Here is a 13,400-nt window from a genome sequence, read left to right on the forward strand (position 1 = left end):
TAACACCCTGCACAATAAAAATGATTAATCAACCTCTCATAATTACAAAAAAAATGAACAAAATGAAAAATTATGATTGGTTGAATGCGGTTTGCACGGTTTGTACAAATTGAGTGGTTTGCATTTGATCGCTCCCCTATATATATATATATATATATATATATATATATTGTATTACTAGTCGTGTGTCTGTGCAATGCGACAGAAGCCTTGAATTTTAACGATTTTGAAGTTTCACTGATTTTATTAAAGAATATTTAACGATGATATAAGTAACAATTGATCTTTACATATTAATACATTTTGAAGAAATATGAGTTATAGTTCCAATTACAGTCTATCAATGAAAAAATTTGTATGACAATTTAAAACCCAACATATTTAAACGACTCCATAAATGTGTTCGATTTACGCCAAGAGCATAAAATCAAGAGAGCGAGAACGAGAGTTCTAGAACAATTGAATGAGAGATGAACGAGCGAACTTTTAGTAACTCATAGTGAATATCAGTTTGAAACTCATCTTGGGGATGAGGAGAATACATAGAGGTATGGGAGGATGAAGACATGAGTGAAAATGTGTCAAACGTATATTGGGAACAGGAAAAGAAAAGGCAATAATGTGCATTGGTAACTTGTATTATATGTTATTTTAATTGTAGATTAAGAGAACCACAAGGGTGGTGCCTCATTGGTTTCAACTTGGCTCCAAAGGTCAAAATTACCAGGAGGTCTCAAGTACAAATCTAAGGAGGAATAAAAATCCCTCACGGAGGTTCAAATGCGGTGACTTCGGGCGATCTGCAAAACAGGTGGTCGTTCTGTGATTAATCGGCTCGCATAGCGGGTTGGATATCCAAGTTAATAAAAAAAAATTGTAGATTAAGAGACTTTAAGAATAAATGCATAAAGTAGTAGTACTCAATGCATTATGAGTTGTTTTTAAGACTTTGTGCATAAATGTATAGTACTTTGTGCATTAAAAATTGTTTTTAAGACTTTTGATAAATCTAGTTTATAAGGTAGTATAGATAAAACATTTGATAAATAACCATTTTTATACATGAAGTACTGTTTAATAATATATATTACTTAAAATTTAAGTTTACAATAAAACTGTACGTAATTACAACTTATTAAAACTACATTATTGAATTCGTGTAACTAACTATAGATAAACATAATCAAGTACATGATAAATATCTAACTTTAAATATAATTAAGATAATTATTGAGTTATACCTATAACAAATTACTTGATTATTATTTTTATAAAAATTATATTATTAAACTAAAAATAAATCACTTCGTCATTAAAACTAAATTAATTTGTAATAAAAATAAATAAATTAAAGAAATTACATAAAAAACGAGAATTTATAAATAGTTAATTTAATACTAATATCGATATAATTTTTTTAATTTGTATGAATATAAACATTATCGCTTTCTTAAAGTCATATAAAATTGTATTATATCGACTTATTCAAAAAATAAAACGGAACATTATCTCGATGTATCTCATTTCATTGCACTAGTATCCTTCTAGTTTTATTATAAAAACATTTGATAAAAAAACTCTTAAAAACCATATTTTATACATAAAGTACTGCTTATCGATGCATGTTACTTAAAACTATAAGAGTATTCGCGCAATGCAGCGAAATACATCTCATTTTTAATGATTTATCTTATTATTTGTCTTTATCGAATGTTATAATACGATTTTATATGTTTTTAAGAAAGCAATAATGATTTTATTTTTAAATAAAATATAAATTTGAAAATATCAATAAAATTTGGAATTTTTTTTTATCAATGTTAGTATCAAATCAACTATTTAAAATTTCTCATTTGTTATGTAGTTTCTTTAATTTAATTTTTTTTATTATAATTTAATTTAAATTTAATAATAAAATAATTTAATTTTGGTTTAATAAATCACATTTTATAAAGATAATAATTAAATATTCTGTTAGAACTCAATGATTATCCTAATTATATTTTATATTTTTTATATTTAAAATGAGATGTCTATCATGTATTTGATTATGTTTATTTGTAGTTAGTCATACGAATTCAGATATGGAGCTTTAATAAGTTGTACTTACATGCAATCTATTTATAATCTTGATATTTAAGTAACATGCATTAATAAACAATACTTTATGCATAAAAAGTGGTTTTTAAGAGTTTTTGTCAAATGTTTTATAATATTGTATAGATTCAAAATTACAAGTAAATTGTGCGTAAGTACAACTTATTAAGCTCAATGTTTAAATTCGTGTAACTAACTGTAAATAAATATAATCAAATACATGATAAAATTCTTATTTTAAATATAAAATCTAAAATATAACTAGGATAATTATTGAGTTATAACAGAATACTTAGTTATTATCTTTATAAAAATTATATTATCAAAACCAAAAATAAATTATTTCGTCATTAAACATAAAATTAAACTATAATTAAAAAATTGAATTAAAGAAACTATACAAAAAAGTAAGAACTTGTATCCAAACTAAGGCGCCGTTTGCCAAACCCTTACCCGAGTAAGCACTTACAAAGTCACTTTACTTTACCGGATGAATATGACAAGGACTAAGAATCTTACCCGGTAAGAGCGAAGGCAAGAATCAAGAGTCTTATCAGTAAGTGAGGATGACGACTCTTACCATGGTTTGCGCTTACCGGGATAATTTGTTACATACGATGCGTTTTAGTGAATAAAATTTTACCTGGTAAGTAAGTAAGCGATAGTGTTGAATTTTACCAACAAGTGCTTACCGGGTAAGTGTTTAGGTAAACGGCACATAAGGTTTGCTACTCTAGATACCCAATGGTTCTTTTGGAGATTAATTCAGGGGTTCGACATATTCTCACATAGTATCCAAACTAAGTTTTGCCACTCTAGAGACCCAAAGTCAGGCTAACCCACTCTCAACACTATGGGACAATGAGTGTCTATCTAGCCTCCATTGAATAGGACGTAACAGAATCTCATATCGACTAGACTTGGACCCTTTATCCTCAAAGGCTTTTTTAAAAATTAATTTAGAGGATTCCACGTATTCTAACAATGAATAAGTAGTCGGTATCAGTATCCGCTTACCATAATTCTAATTCACAAGTTTTCACAACCCTGCTTTTTTTTATTATTAATTGTTTATTTGAAACAACTTATGCTTTTCTACAAAAACACTTATCAACTTATTATAAGTCAGAAGGGTTTGACTTATTCTAAAATTCCTTATTATCGGTTTGGCACAGGTATAAGTTGTTTATCCAAACACTCAAAAATGTTTATTACCGATGTCACATCGGAATAAGTCGATAAATTATGTATCAAATCAAAATCGCATTTTTTACACAAAATCCTCTTCGTCATCATCGTCGTCCTCGTCAAAAAAGGCTTGATCCTGGTGTTTTCTTCAAACTCTCGTCTTTCATAATCTCCCTCAACCTCGAAACATCCTCCCACCGTCCAATATCCGCATACATATTCGACAAAACAACATAAGCACCATGATTATGCTGCTCCAATGCAAGCATCTCCTTCACAACTCTTTCAGCAACCTCAAGATTTCCATGGCTGCCACAAGCACTCAAAAGGGCTCCCAAAATCTTCAGATCAGCTTTCCATGGCATTCTCTTAATCAACTCCTCGGCCTCCGATACCTGCCCACATCGACCTAGAAGATCAACCATACATCCGTAATGCTGTATCTTGGGCTCGATTCCATAAACACTCCTCATTGAGTTGAATATTTTCCGGCCAAAATCAAGCATTCCGGCATGGCAACAAGCAGATAGAACTCCAACAAACGTCCTATCGTTTGGGATCACCTGATGTTTCTCTAGATCCTGAAAGAACTCAAGTGCTTCTTTGGCGTGTCCGTTAACTGCTAATCCTGAAATCATCGCATTCCAAGTTACTATGTTTTTTTGAGGCATATCGTTGAAACAATTTCTTGCCATTAGAAGTGATCCATTCTTGGCATACATGTTCACTAGAGCAGTACCAAGAACAACTCCGGTTTCGAATCCTTTATCTTGTATGTATCTATGGATCTTTTCTCCCATTTCTAAACACCCTGATTGTGCACAAGCTGACAACACCGATGAAAGGCTCGGACCATTTGGTTCGAATTTTCGGGCAACCATCTCATTGAACAGCCCCAATGCGTCTTGTGGGCAATCATTTTGAGCATACCCACAAACCATTGTGGTCCAAATGTTGACATTTTTGTCAGGCAATTCATCAAACAGTTGGCGGGCATGTTTCATACTGCAAGAAACGGAATACCCTCTGATCAAATTATTGACAACATGCAAATCGAGGTCTAATCCGACTTTCACGACTTGGGTATGTACTTGTTTGCAGGATACAATCGATTGTAAGTTGGAACAAGCTTTGAGAAGAAAGGGGAATGTGTGTTTACCCGGTGTAACACCGATTTGACGCATCTTTATATACAGAAACACAGCTTCACGTGGATCAGGGCCGCTCGCTAGGCCCCTAATAAGGGTGTTCCACATAAACATGTTTGGTTGTTGTACAGTGTTTAGTAGTTTGGAAGCATAATTTAGGTCGCCGTGGAGGGAAAGAGCGGAGAATGATAGTAAACGGCTAGCGGCGAATTTGTCGTGGATGGTGGCAGAGACGAGCATTTGAGCGTGGATTTGTTGAAGTTGGCGCATCGAAGTGCATTTGTCTGCGAGCAGAGATAAGTTCGGTGGGTATGGCTGTATATGAGCAGGTCTGACCGTGGAGCATGACGACTGAGGGCGATGTTTCCCGATGAGTGGTCGCCGTAACATATATGCATTCACCCAGATAACCTAGCATGCAGGGTCCATTTAACTGCAAATCTTAGCGCATCTCGTTCAAATAGAGGAATACTGCTAGAACCAATCCAACAATTATTGAATTACACTTCCAAAATTAGAAACAAAACATAAATTTACAGGAATTTAACCAAGAAATTCGGTAAAAATCGAACCTTTTACGATGAAATCAATATGTGTAGTGATCGAGAGATAGAGGCCTGCAATTACAATGACCCAAGACGAAATTCCGCTCCCAATCGTGCGTTGGTAAACGGACGTCGTCTTGATGATACAACTATCTAACCGGATTGATGCACGTCAATCCGAATCCATCGAATCGATAATACGTTCCATGAAACAACGATACGTAGAGGAAATTTTGAGAGAGAATTGTGTGGAAAAATCGTATATGATTTTCTGGAAGCAAAAGGGATTTATACCTTTCCAATCTAACCGAAATAAACTGCAAAAACGCAGTTACAATGCCCGCACGGTTATAGTCGCATGAATACCCACGTGAGACACTGTTGTCGAATTTGGCAAAAACATGATTAGGTCATAAGGGTCCAAGCTCCAAGGCCCAATCTTTTGACCATTAAATATTGGGTAATGTCACACCAAAACCCATTGAAAATCCTTCTCTTCAGTCTTTCTCCAACTTGATAAATCATATGAGTATGGTCATATTAACACATGAAACTTTCCCTCTATTTCTGATGTGGGACAAGTTTGGACTAATATCCAACAAATACTACTCCAATTAATCTCTTTTGTGCAGTTTTAACCCAATTTTGCACATATATTTTAGGTATTTTTGTTCCAACAGATTTATTAAAACCTTTCTCTAAAATAGACAAATGACTCGAGACGATGAAGTTCTTTAAATCTTGAGATTTCTTCAAAAATGATTATTTATAAAAGTCCAGGAGATATTATTAAAACCTTCTTGTTTTAATTTAAGGGTCTGTTTGGCTCATGATGAGAAATGAAAATAACAATAAATGAAAATGAGAATAAAATTTTATTTCTCCAATTTAACCAGTAATGAAATATATATATTTTTTTGGAATTAATCCATTATATCATTGAAAACCAAACATTTTCTTTTATTTTCATTTTTATTGATTAATGGTTGATACCTCTAATCAAACACCCCCTAAATATTTAGGAGATATTAATATTTTATGATAAATATTGAATATTTTAATAATATAATTAATTGTGTAGTCTCCAAAATATAGAATTTGTTGGAGATGAAGACTTTTTTTTTGGGATTTTGACTTTTACTTCTCTATTATGGATAATCTGTTGAAGATGCTCTTAAACTTTTTATTTAAAATGGAGAAACTAAAATATACATGAACTTCTCTAAATAGAGAGTTCTTCAAAAATGATTAATAAAGTAAGATTATTTTTTATTTCCCTTGTCAATAAGAATCTTTGATATTAAGGTGCCGTTTGTTTTTTAAGAGGTGTTGAAGTCTTGACGTTTGATTTCATTTCTGATTTTTAAGATGTGGTGCTGAAGTCTGAAATCTGAATCAATCATACTATTTGTTTTTACGTCTGAAGTCTGAAATCTGAATCAATCATATTGGTTATAGCAATGTTTTGTTTCAACATGGATTTGTATTTCTCTCTTTCAAAGTTTTAGTCAAATAACAAAAAAATTCAGAGTTTTCCTTATGGTGGGTGGAGTTGAAATCAATTGTATTCTGGAATCTGAATCTAATCCGTCGATCACAATATTATCATGAGATTCGTAGAAAAGGATATTGAGATATCAGCAGGAGATGGTGATCTTCTTCGTCGCCTTCATATTTTGATTATGTATTGTGTTGGTCGTGAGGAGAATCGTGGATCATTGTAAGATGAACCAACGACGATAAATAATTGATTTAAGAGGTATTAAGTTATAGGTTTGTCACTTAAAAATTCAGATGAATGAAACATCATTTAAGCTCTTATTTTGGAAAAGAAAAAAAAAACGGTCTGAAAATGGAAATGTCCAAACGATTCAAACTTAATAGGTGATTAAGAGGAAATTTCAAAAAAAATAAATAGGGCCTAAATGTACATGAGTGATAAATAATATTTTATAAAAAAGTATTAATATTTTAATAATATAATTATATTGTAATCTACGAAAACCATAACATTCATTCTCACCGAAAACTCAACCCTTTGATACATGACGAATGATCGCATGAGAAGGAAAGTTAATGTGAGAAACATGAGAAGGAATCTAGATCTTTGATCACCTTTAATCTCAAACTCACACATAAATCGCGTTTGATACGAGAACTGGTTCGGTGCATTTCAGTGCATCTCATTCTAATATGTATCCAAATATGAAGATCCCTTCTTATGCTTATCAACTTAACTCTCATTCTTACCGGAATCCAACCCTTGGTTCATTTGTCAAACATTTATAACTGTTTTGGTAATTTATTTCATATAGACATATTTCCCCGAAAATATCATATTCTTCTTTTTATCTATATGAGATAACCAGATCCAAAACCAAAATCTATCACATTAAACTGTCAATATATCATAATAAATCATGAGGGGTTCTTTGTCGAAAAGAGTACGGGTGCTCAAAACATCAACCAACCCGACCAAAAACACTCAATTTGTGCTAACTCGATACATAGTTGATATAAAATTAAATGAACCTGCATCTATTAGGTTGAAATTAGGTTAGAATTTTTTGAACCGACCCAACCCAACCTCATGCACTTTTATACTATAGATTTAATATGATTTTTAAGTCATTGATTAACATATATACATTAAACATTAAAATAATCCATAATTAGCTATGTTCAAAATTATATTACAATATCAAACGTACCTTTAGTTTGTTATTTACATGAACCTTCAACTTTCTCTTATGAGTTTCTTAGTGTATTTGTTATGTTATCATTTTGATTTTACTTCATTTAAACAAAAAACACTTGGCTAGATTGTAAAATGATATATGAAAGTTTCAACCCGACCAACCAACCAACCAATACAATTTGGGTTGTAACTTTTTATTGGGTTGAGTTGTTCAAATGCCTTCAATTTGGCCAACCCAACCCATGTGCAACCATAGAGAGTCACCACTCCACTTATCTTATCGTGTAACATTATCGATCATCAGAACAGATTATTGATAAACTAAAAGGGTACTCGTGCAATGCATCGAGATACATCTTGATTTCAATATTTCGTTTTATTCCTTTTTTATGTCGATATAATACGGTTTTATGTGGTTTTGAAAAAACGATAATGTTTTTATATTTGAATATAATATAAATTTAAAAATATTATAAAATTTTGAAAATAGTATACCAATATCAGTATCAAATTAACCTTTTTAAAAGTTTTTGTGTTTTGGTGTAATTTCCTTAACTTAATTTAGGTTTGATAATATTTTTTTTATAAAGATAATAACTAAAGAATTCTGTTAGAACTCAATGATTATTCTAATTATATATTAAATTTTTTATATTTAAAATTATATGTTTATCCAATATTTGATTTATTGATTATGTTTATCTGCAGTTAGTTACACGAATTCAAATATGAAACTTTAATAAGTTGTATTTATGCACAATTTACTTGTAATCTTGAATTTTAAATAATATGCATCAATAAACAATATTTCATGCATAAAAAATAGTTTTTAAGAGTTTTTGTCAAATGATTTATAATACAGTATAGATAATTTAGATTTAACAATATATTTTTTTATAAAGATAATAACTAAAGTATTCCGTTAGAACTCAATAATTATCCTAATTATATTTTAGTTTTTTTATATTTAAAATTAGATGTTTATCCAATATTTGATTATGTTTATCTGCAGTTAGTTACACGAACTCAAACATGAAGCTTTAATAAGTTGTACTTATGTATAATTTACTTGTAATCTTGAATTTTAAGTAATATGCATCAATAAACAATACTTCATACATAAAAAAAATGATTTTTAAGAGTTTTCTGTCAAATGCTTTATAATATAGTATAAATATAGATAATTTAGGTTTAGTAACAAAGAAATTTAATTTAAGTTTGATAGTATAATTTTTTATAAAAATAATATATAAATATTGAATAGTTATCAATGATTATTCTAATTATATTTTTGATTTTTTATATTTAAAAGGAGATGTTTATCCAATATTTGATTATATTTATCTACAGTTAGTTAGACGAATTTAAGTATGGAGCTTTAATAAGTTGTATTTATGCACAATTTACTTGTAATATTAAATTTTAAGTAATATGCATCAATAAACAGTATTTAGTACATAAAAAATCGTTTTTAAAAGTTTTTGTCAAATGCTTTATAATATAATATAAATGTTTATTGAGTTAAAGACTCTTATATCTCACCCGATTAAATTATATTCGATAAACCTGATAAACATTTGATAACAACCCCCACATTATTTACATTAAATTTTGTGTAATACAACGTTAACCAAAGGAGATAACATCAAAGTAATTTCATTCTCCGTGGCAACCGAAGTGAAATACGACGCACCTCCGTCTCAAATTCTAACGTAACGCTGCTTTTCCCACGAACCACGTCACAGCCACTCATCTCACCCTCCATTTTCTTCAAAATATCTGTGCGGTCCAAACGGCTTTTGGAACCTTGTGGGGTTCCACACCCACCTGTGACGGTAGCACTCCTCTTGTCCTGTTTACCTTTTTATTTGTTCATTGCCATCTTTCGCATCCCCTCTCGCACACCACAATCCACTCAAAGAAGCTGAGAAATGCCAGGAATCAGAGCGCCATCCAACTATTCAGAAGAACCTTCTCGTCATCCTTCTCTCAAAATCAACGCTAAGGCAAGCTATCTTTTGGATTTTTCCGGCATATAGTCTAAAATCTTAAGAACAATCATCAGCACAAAACTAAAATCCAAAACCCTATTGATTTGGGATGGATGGAGTATCATTATGTGTATCGGATTGTTTCAGTTTTTGTTGTTCTGTCTTGATTTGGATATGTTTATTCTGAGTTTCTATGATTATCCAGTAAAAATTCTGTGTATTGCAACGTATTAATTTAAGATGTATACTCGTTCTGCTTGATTTGTTCGTATTTCTGATAATTGAGATGAATGGATTGGATGTTAGAAAACGAACAGGAAATAATAAATTAAGGTCTTGTACACTTAGAATTTGACTCTGGAACTCAGTTATATGTCTGTAAATTTTGATTACACTCTTGATTGTTAGTATTGAGTTCCTTTATAGTCAAGATAGCTGCAATTACAGTTTTGAGATACAATAATAGACATCCAAATTGACATAAGTCATCAAAAGGTTTGAGAGAACTTTGATAACCACATTAAAAATCAAGTTGCAACATATGCTAGAAGTAAAATTGTGATGGTACCAAAGTTTGAGATGATCTATGTGATTTGAATTTTAGAAAAAATACTAGATTTGGCCTCAAAGTGGAACAAGATACATCTTTTTCCGAGAACATAGGGATTGTCATGTTACCTGGAATTTGTTGATTCATAAACATATCTGGTTGCACACATACAGTTTTATTTGCATGCATGCGTGCCGGACTTCACAAACGTGGTTATCAAATTGGGATAATGGCATGTGGTTTTTGTTTGGTTACTTTGATCAAAGTATTTTTAAAAATTGACTAGTACTGCCATCTTTTTGTATACTGGATTACTGGGTACTGACATTGTGCCGGGCGCCCGGGCCTTTTCTTCTAATTCGAGTGTATTTAATACAATGAGTAGTTACCAGATTGACAATTTTTGTTACAGGAGCCCTTCAATGCGGAGCCACCACGTCAAGCTTTGGTTTCTTCTTATGTGACTCCTACGGAGTTCTTCTACAAGAGAAACCATGGACCAATACCTGTTGTTGATGATATAGGAAGGTCCTGAAACACGTTCCTTTTGACATTTGGCGATTGACATGTACAATTGTTTATTATGAGATAACTTGTAATGCTGCAACTGATTGTTATGACATGTTTCTCATACACAGATATTGTGTCTCTGTCAAGGGGCTGATTGAGAAACCCAAAGAGCTGTTTATGAAAGATATTTTGTGAGTAATAATCTCTGTTCTATTTGATTTGTATTCATGTTATTCTTTAATATCCGTCACCAGTTTTAATTTGTAAAACTCATTTTCGTTCTTTGAATTACAGGAATCTTCCAAAATATAATGTAACTGCTACTTTACAGGTCTACCCTTCATTCCTACATGGCAATCTAGAAGTAACTGGGTTTTTGTTATCATAATCTATCTAGAAGTTTCTTAACAGTCTTACGTTGCCTCATGCAGTGTGCTGGTAATAGAAGAACTGCGATGAGCAAAACCAGAACTGTAAGAGGAGTTGGGTGGGATATTTCTGCCTTAGGAAATGGTTTGTCTCCAATCTCACAATTTCAGATCCTTTTGGCACTAATATCTTGAGGGAAGAGCTGATGTTGCTATCTCACAATATCTCTGAAGAGGAGCCTGTTTCCCTGCCATTTTTAAGTTCTCCTGGAGTGATGGTGACGGGTGTATTTGCTGCTTCACACCAGATAGACTCTCTACTAATAACAGATGTTCTTTCACAATTATACCACTATCATCATCCATCAATTAATAAGTTCTAAAACCTATTCTTTAATGGAATAATTTCCTCATACTGTTACCAACAAACATATAGATGTGCCTGTTAGAGGGATGCATGCATTTGGGAAAAATAAGTAATAAAACAACCTTAAGAGTTTTGTGCATTTGTTTTATGTGATAATAATATGGACACTTTGTTGGAAGACTACCTTTATATAGTTTCTTAGCTTTTATAATGGAGTCAAGTTCATTGATTATAAAAAAGATGAAAGGAAAGTATTGATTCTTTTGCCATTGGCAATACATTCAATTGGATACATGTATAGGATTATGATTTTGATAGCAAACATGTATGGAATATCAACCAAAATGCCGTGTGCATGTCTACCTTCTTTGAAGGACAACTGAAAGCTAGCTTACCACTTTTCAGTGATTAAGGGCTTAAGTCTTGTTATCGAACTCATTTATGGTATCTATCATCAAAACGGAAAACCTTAGTCCTTGCAGCTTTATCATCCGACTTTGCTTGCCTTAAATATAGGTCACTCAACAAGTGTCATGCATTATCACGAGTTATATATTCTGCAATCTTCTTGTTAGAATTCAGGTTGCCAATTTTTGAAAAGGTTTATACATATCCAAAGTTGTATCAAGTTTCTGCCAGAGCAGGTGAATAATATAAAACTTTATCTTGAAGTTGTTGCTTGTAATTATAGACACAGAGTAAATAGTTCTACGCTTATAGCACACTGTTATTACGTTATGTTATTTTGCTTCTTTTTCTAAATTGTTTTTGCCTTTGTTTTTATCCTGTCAGCAATTTGGGGTGGAGCAAAACTTTCTGATGTACTTGAACTAGTTGGTATACCCAAATCAACAAGTACCACACCAGCAGGTGGAAAACATGTCGAATTTGTCAGCATCGACAGGTGCAAGGTTTGTACTTGCTTGTCTAAGGAGATTTTGGGTTCTCTGCTTTAGGTTCTGTTTCCTTTTCTTTCTCTCTTGCTGCTGTTTGTCAATGAGAGCTTGCTTTGTTCACTGTTTTCTCACTTGACCACAGGAGGAGAAAGGGGGTCCTTACAAGGCGTCAATTCCACTAAGCCAGGCAACAAATCCTGAAGCTGATGTTTTGCTTGCTTATGAGATGAATGGAGAGGTATAACCGATCGAAGAGAACTCGGTATAAAGAAGGGAATTCTATGGACATGGTTGGATTCTCAACCCAATAACTTAAGCTCGACCATCGGGTTCTCACTTCAGTCAGCGCTTAAATTATTGGTGTTACCATGCACATGGTTTTCTTCTCTTTCTTTCCTTCCTCCAAGTTCTTAGTGGTGTTGTACAAAACGATCCAAGACTTGGTCTTCAAAACAATTTATAGCTGCAAGAATGATTCGGGTAAAAATGAGAGATTTTATGGAAATTTCAAATTGCAAAATCATTTCAAAACCTGTAAATGTGTACTTTATCCTGTTCCATTCTCTTCTTCAATTTCTCACCTCAGTCTTGGCATCAATGGCATGTAATCACATGTTTAGAATCTTCCTGCTTACTGGGCAGTTGATTATACTTTTACTTATTCGTTTGTGGAACTCTGAAAGACTCTAAATAGGGATCATGGGTATCCACTCCGAGTAGTTGTCCCAGGGGTTATTGGTGCCCGTTCTGTCAAGTGGCTGGACAGCATCAACATAGACTCCAAAGAATGCCAGGTTAGATTGATAAACTATTCTTAACAGTAAAAATCATATGCTCCGGTTAGTAATCCAAAGGGTGCGGTGTATTGCTGATTTGCAGGGATTCTTTATGCAAAAAGACTACAAAACGTTTCCACCTTCAGTAAATTGGGACAACATTGATTGGTCTACCAGGAGACCGCAAATGGATTTCCCTGTCCAGGTATCTCTTACTAACTTCCTAGGTTATCAGGAATTTTGATAGCCTTTTTTTTGGGGGTGGA

General features: G+C 32.3%; 2 protein-coding genes across 2 annotated transcripts in view; one reads left to right on the forward strand and one right to left on the reverse strand.

Moving 5' to 3' along the window:
- Positions 1–3,342: 3,342 nt before the first annotated feature.
- On the reverse strand, positions 3,343–9,441 carry LOC112510449 (pentatricopeptide repeat-containing protein At5g48910-like). Its single transcript, XM_025115905.1, has 2 exons — positions 9,370–9,441; positions 3,343–4,844 (listed from the first exon to the last, which is right to left on the reverse strand). The coding sequence occupies exons 1-2, from the start codon at positions 9,439–9,441 to the stop codon at positions 3,405–3,407; spliced, it is 1,512 nt and encodes a 503-aa protein (XP_024971673.1). The 3' UTR covers positions 3,343–3,404.
- Positions 9,442–9,570: 129 nt separating this feature from the next.
- Positions 9,571–13,400, forward strand: part of LOC112511424 (sulfite oxidase) — a 6,604-nt gene continuing 2,774 nt past the window's right edge. The window contains exons 1-9 of the mRNA XM_025117036.1: positions 9,571–9,682; positions 10,630–10,745; positions 10,856–10,918; positions 11,022–11,058; positions 11,159–11,240; positions 12,255–12,373; positions 12,501–12,596; positions 13,042–13,152; positions 13,238–13,339. Coding sequence (XP_024972804.1) covers positions 9,608–9,682; positions 10,630–10,745; positions 10,856–10,918; positions 11,022–11,058; positions 11,159–11,240; positions 12,255–12,373; positions 12,501–12,596; positions 13,042–13,152; positions 13,238–13,339 — 801 coding nt within the window. The 5' untranslated portion in view covers positions 9,571–9,607. The remainder of the gene's footprint in view (positions 9,683–10,629; positions 10,746–10,855; positions 10,919–11,021; positions 11,059–11,158; positions 11,241–12,254; positions 12,374–12,500; positions 12,597–13,041; positions 13,153–13,237; positions 13,340–13,400) is intronic.

The sequence above is a fragment of the Cynara cardunculus genome (genome assembly GCF_001531365.2).
Source record: "Cynara cardunculus var. scolymus isolate 2C chromosome LG 1, CcrdV1, whole genome shotgun sequence".
Taxonomy (NCBI): domain Eukaryota; kingdom Viridiplantae; phylum Streptophyta; class Magnoliopsida; order Asterales; family Asteraceae; genus Cynara; species Cynara cardunculus.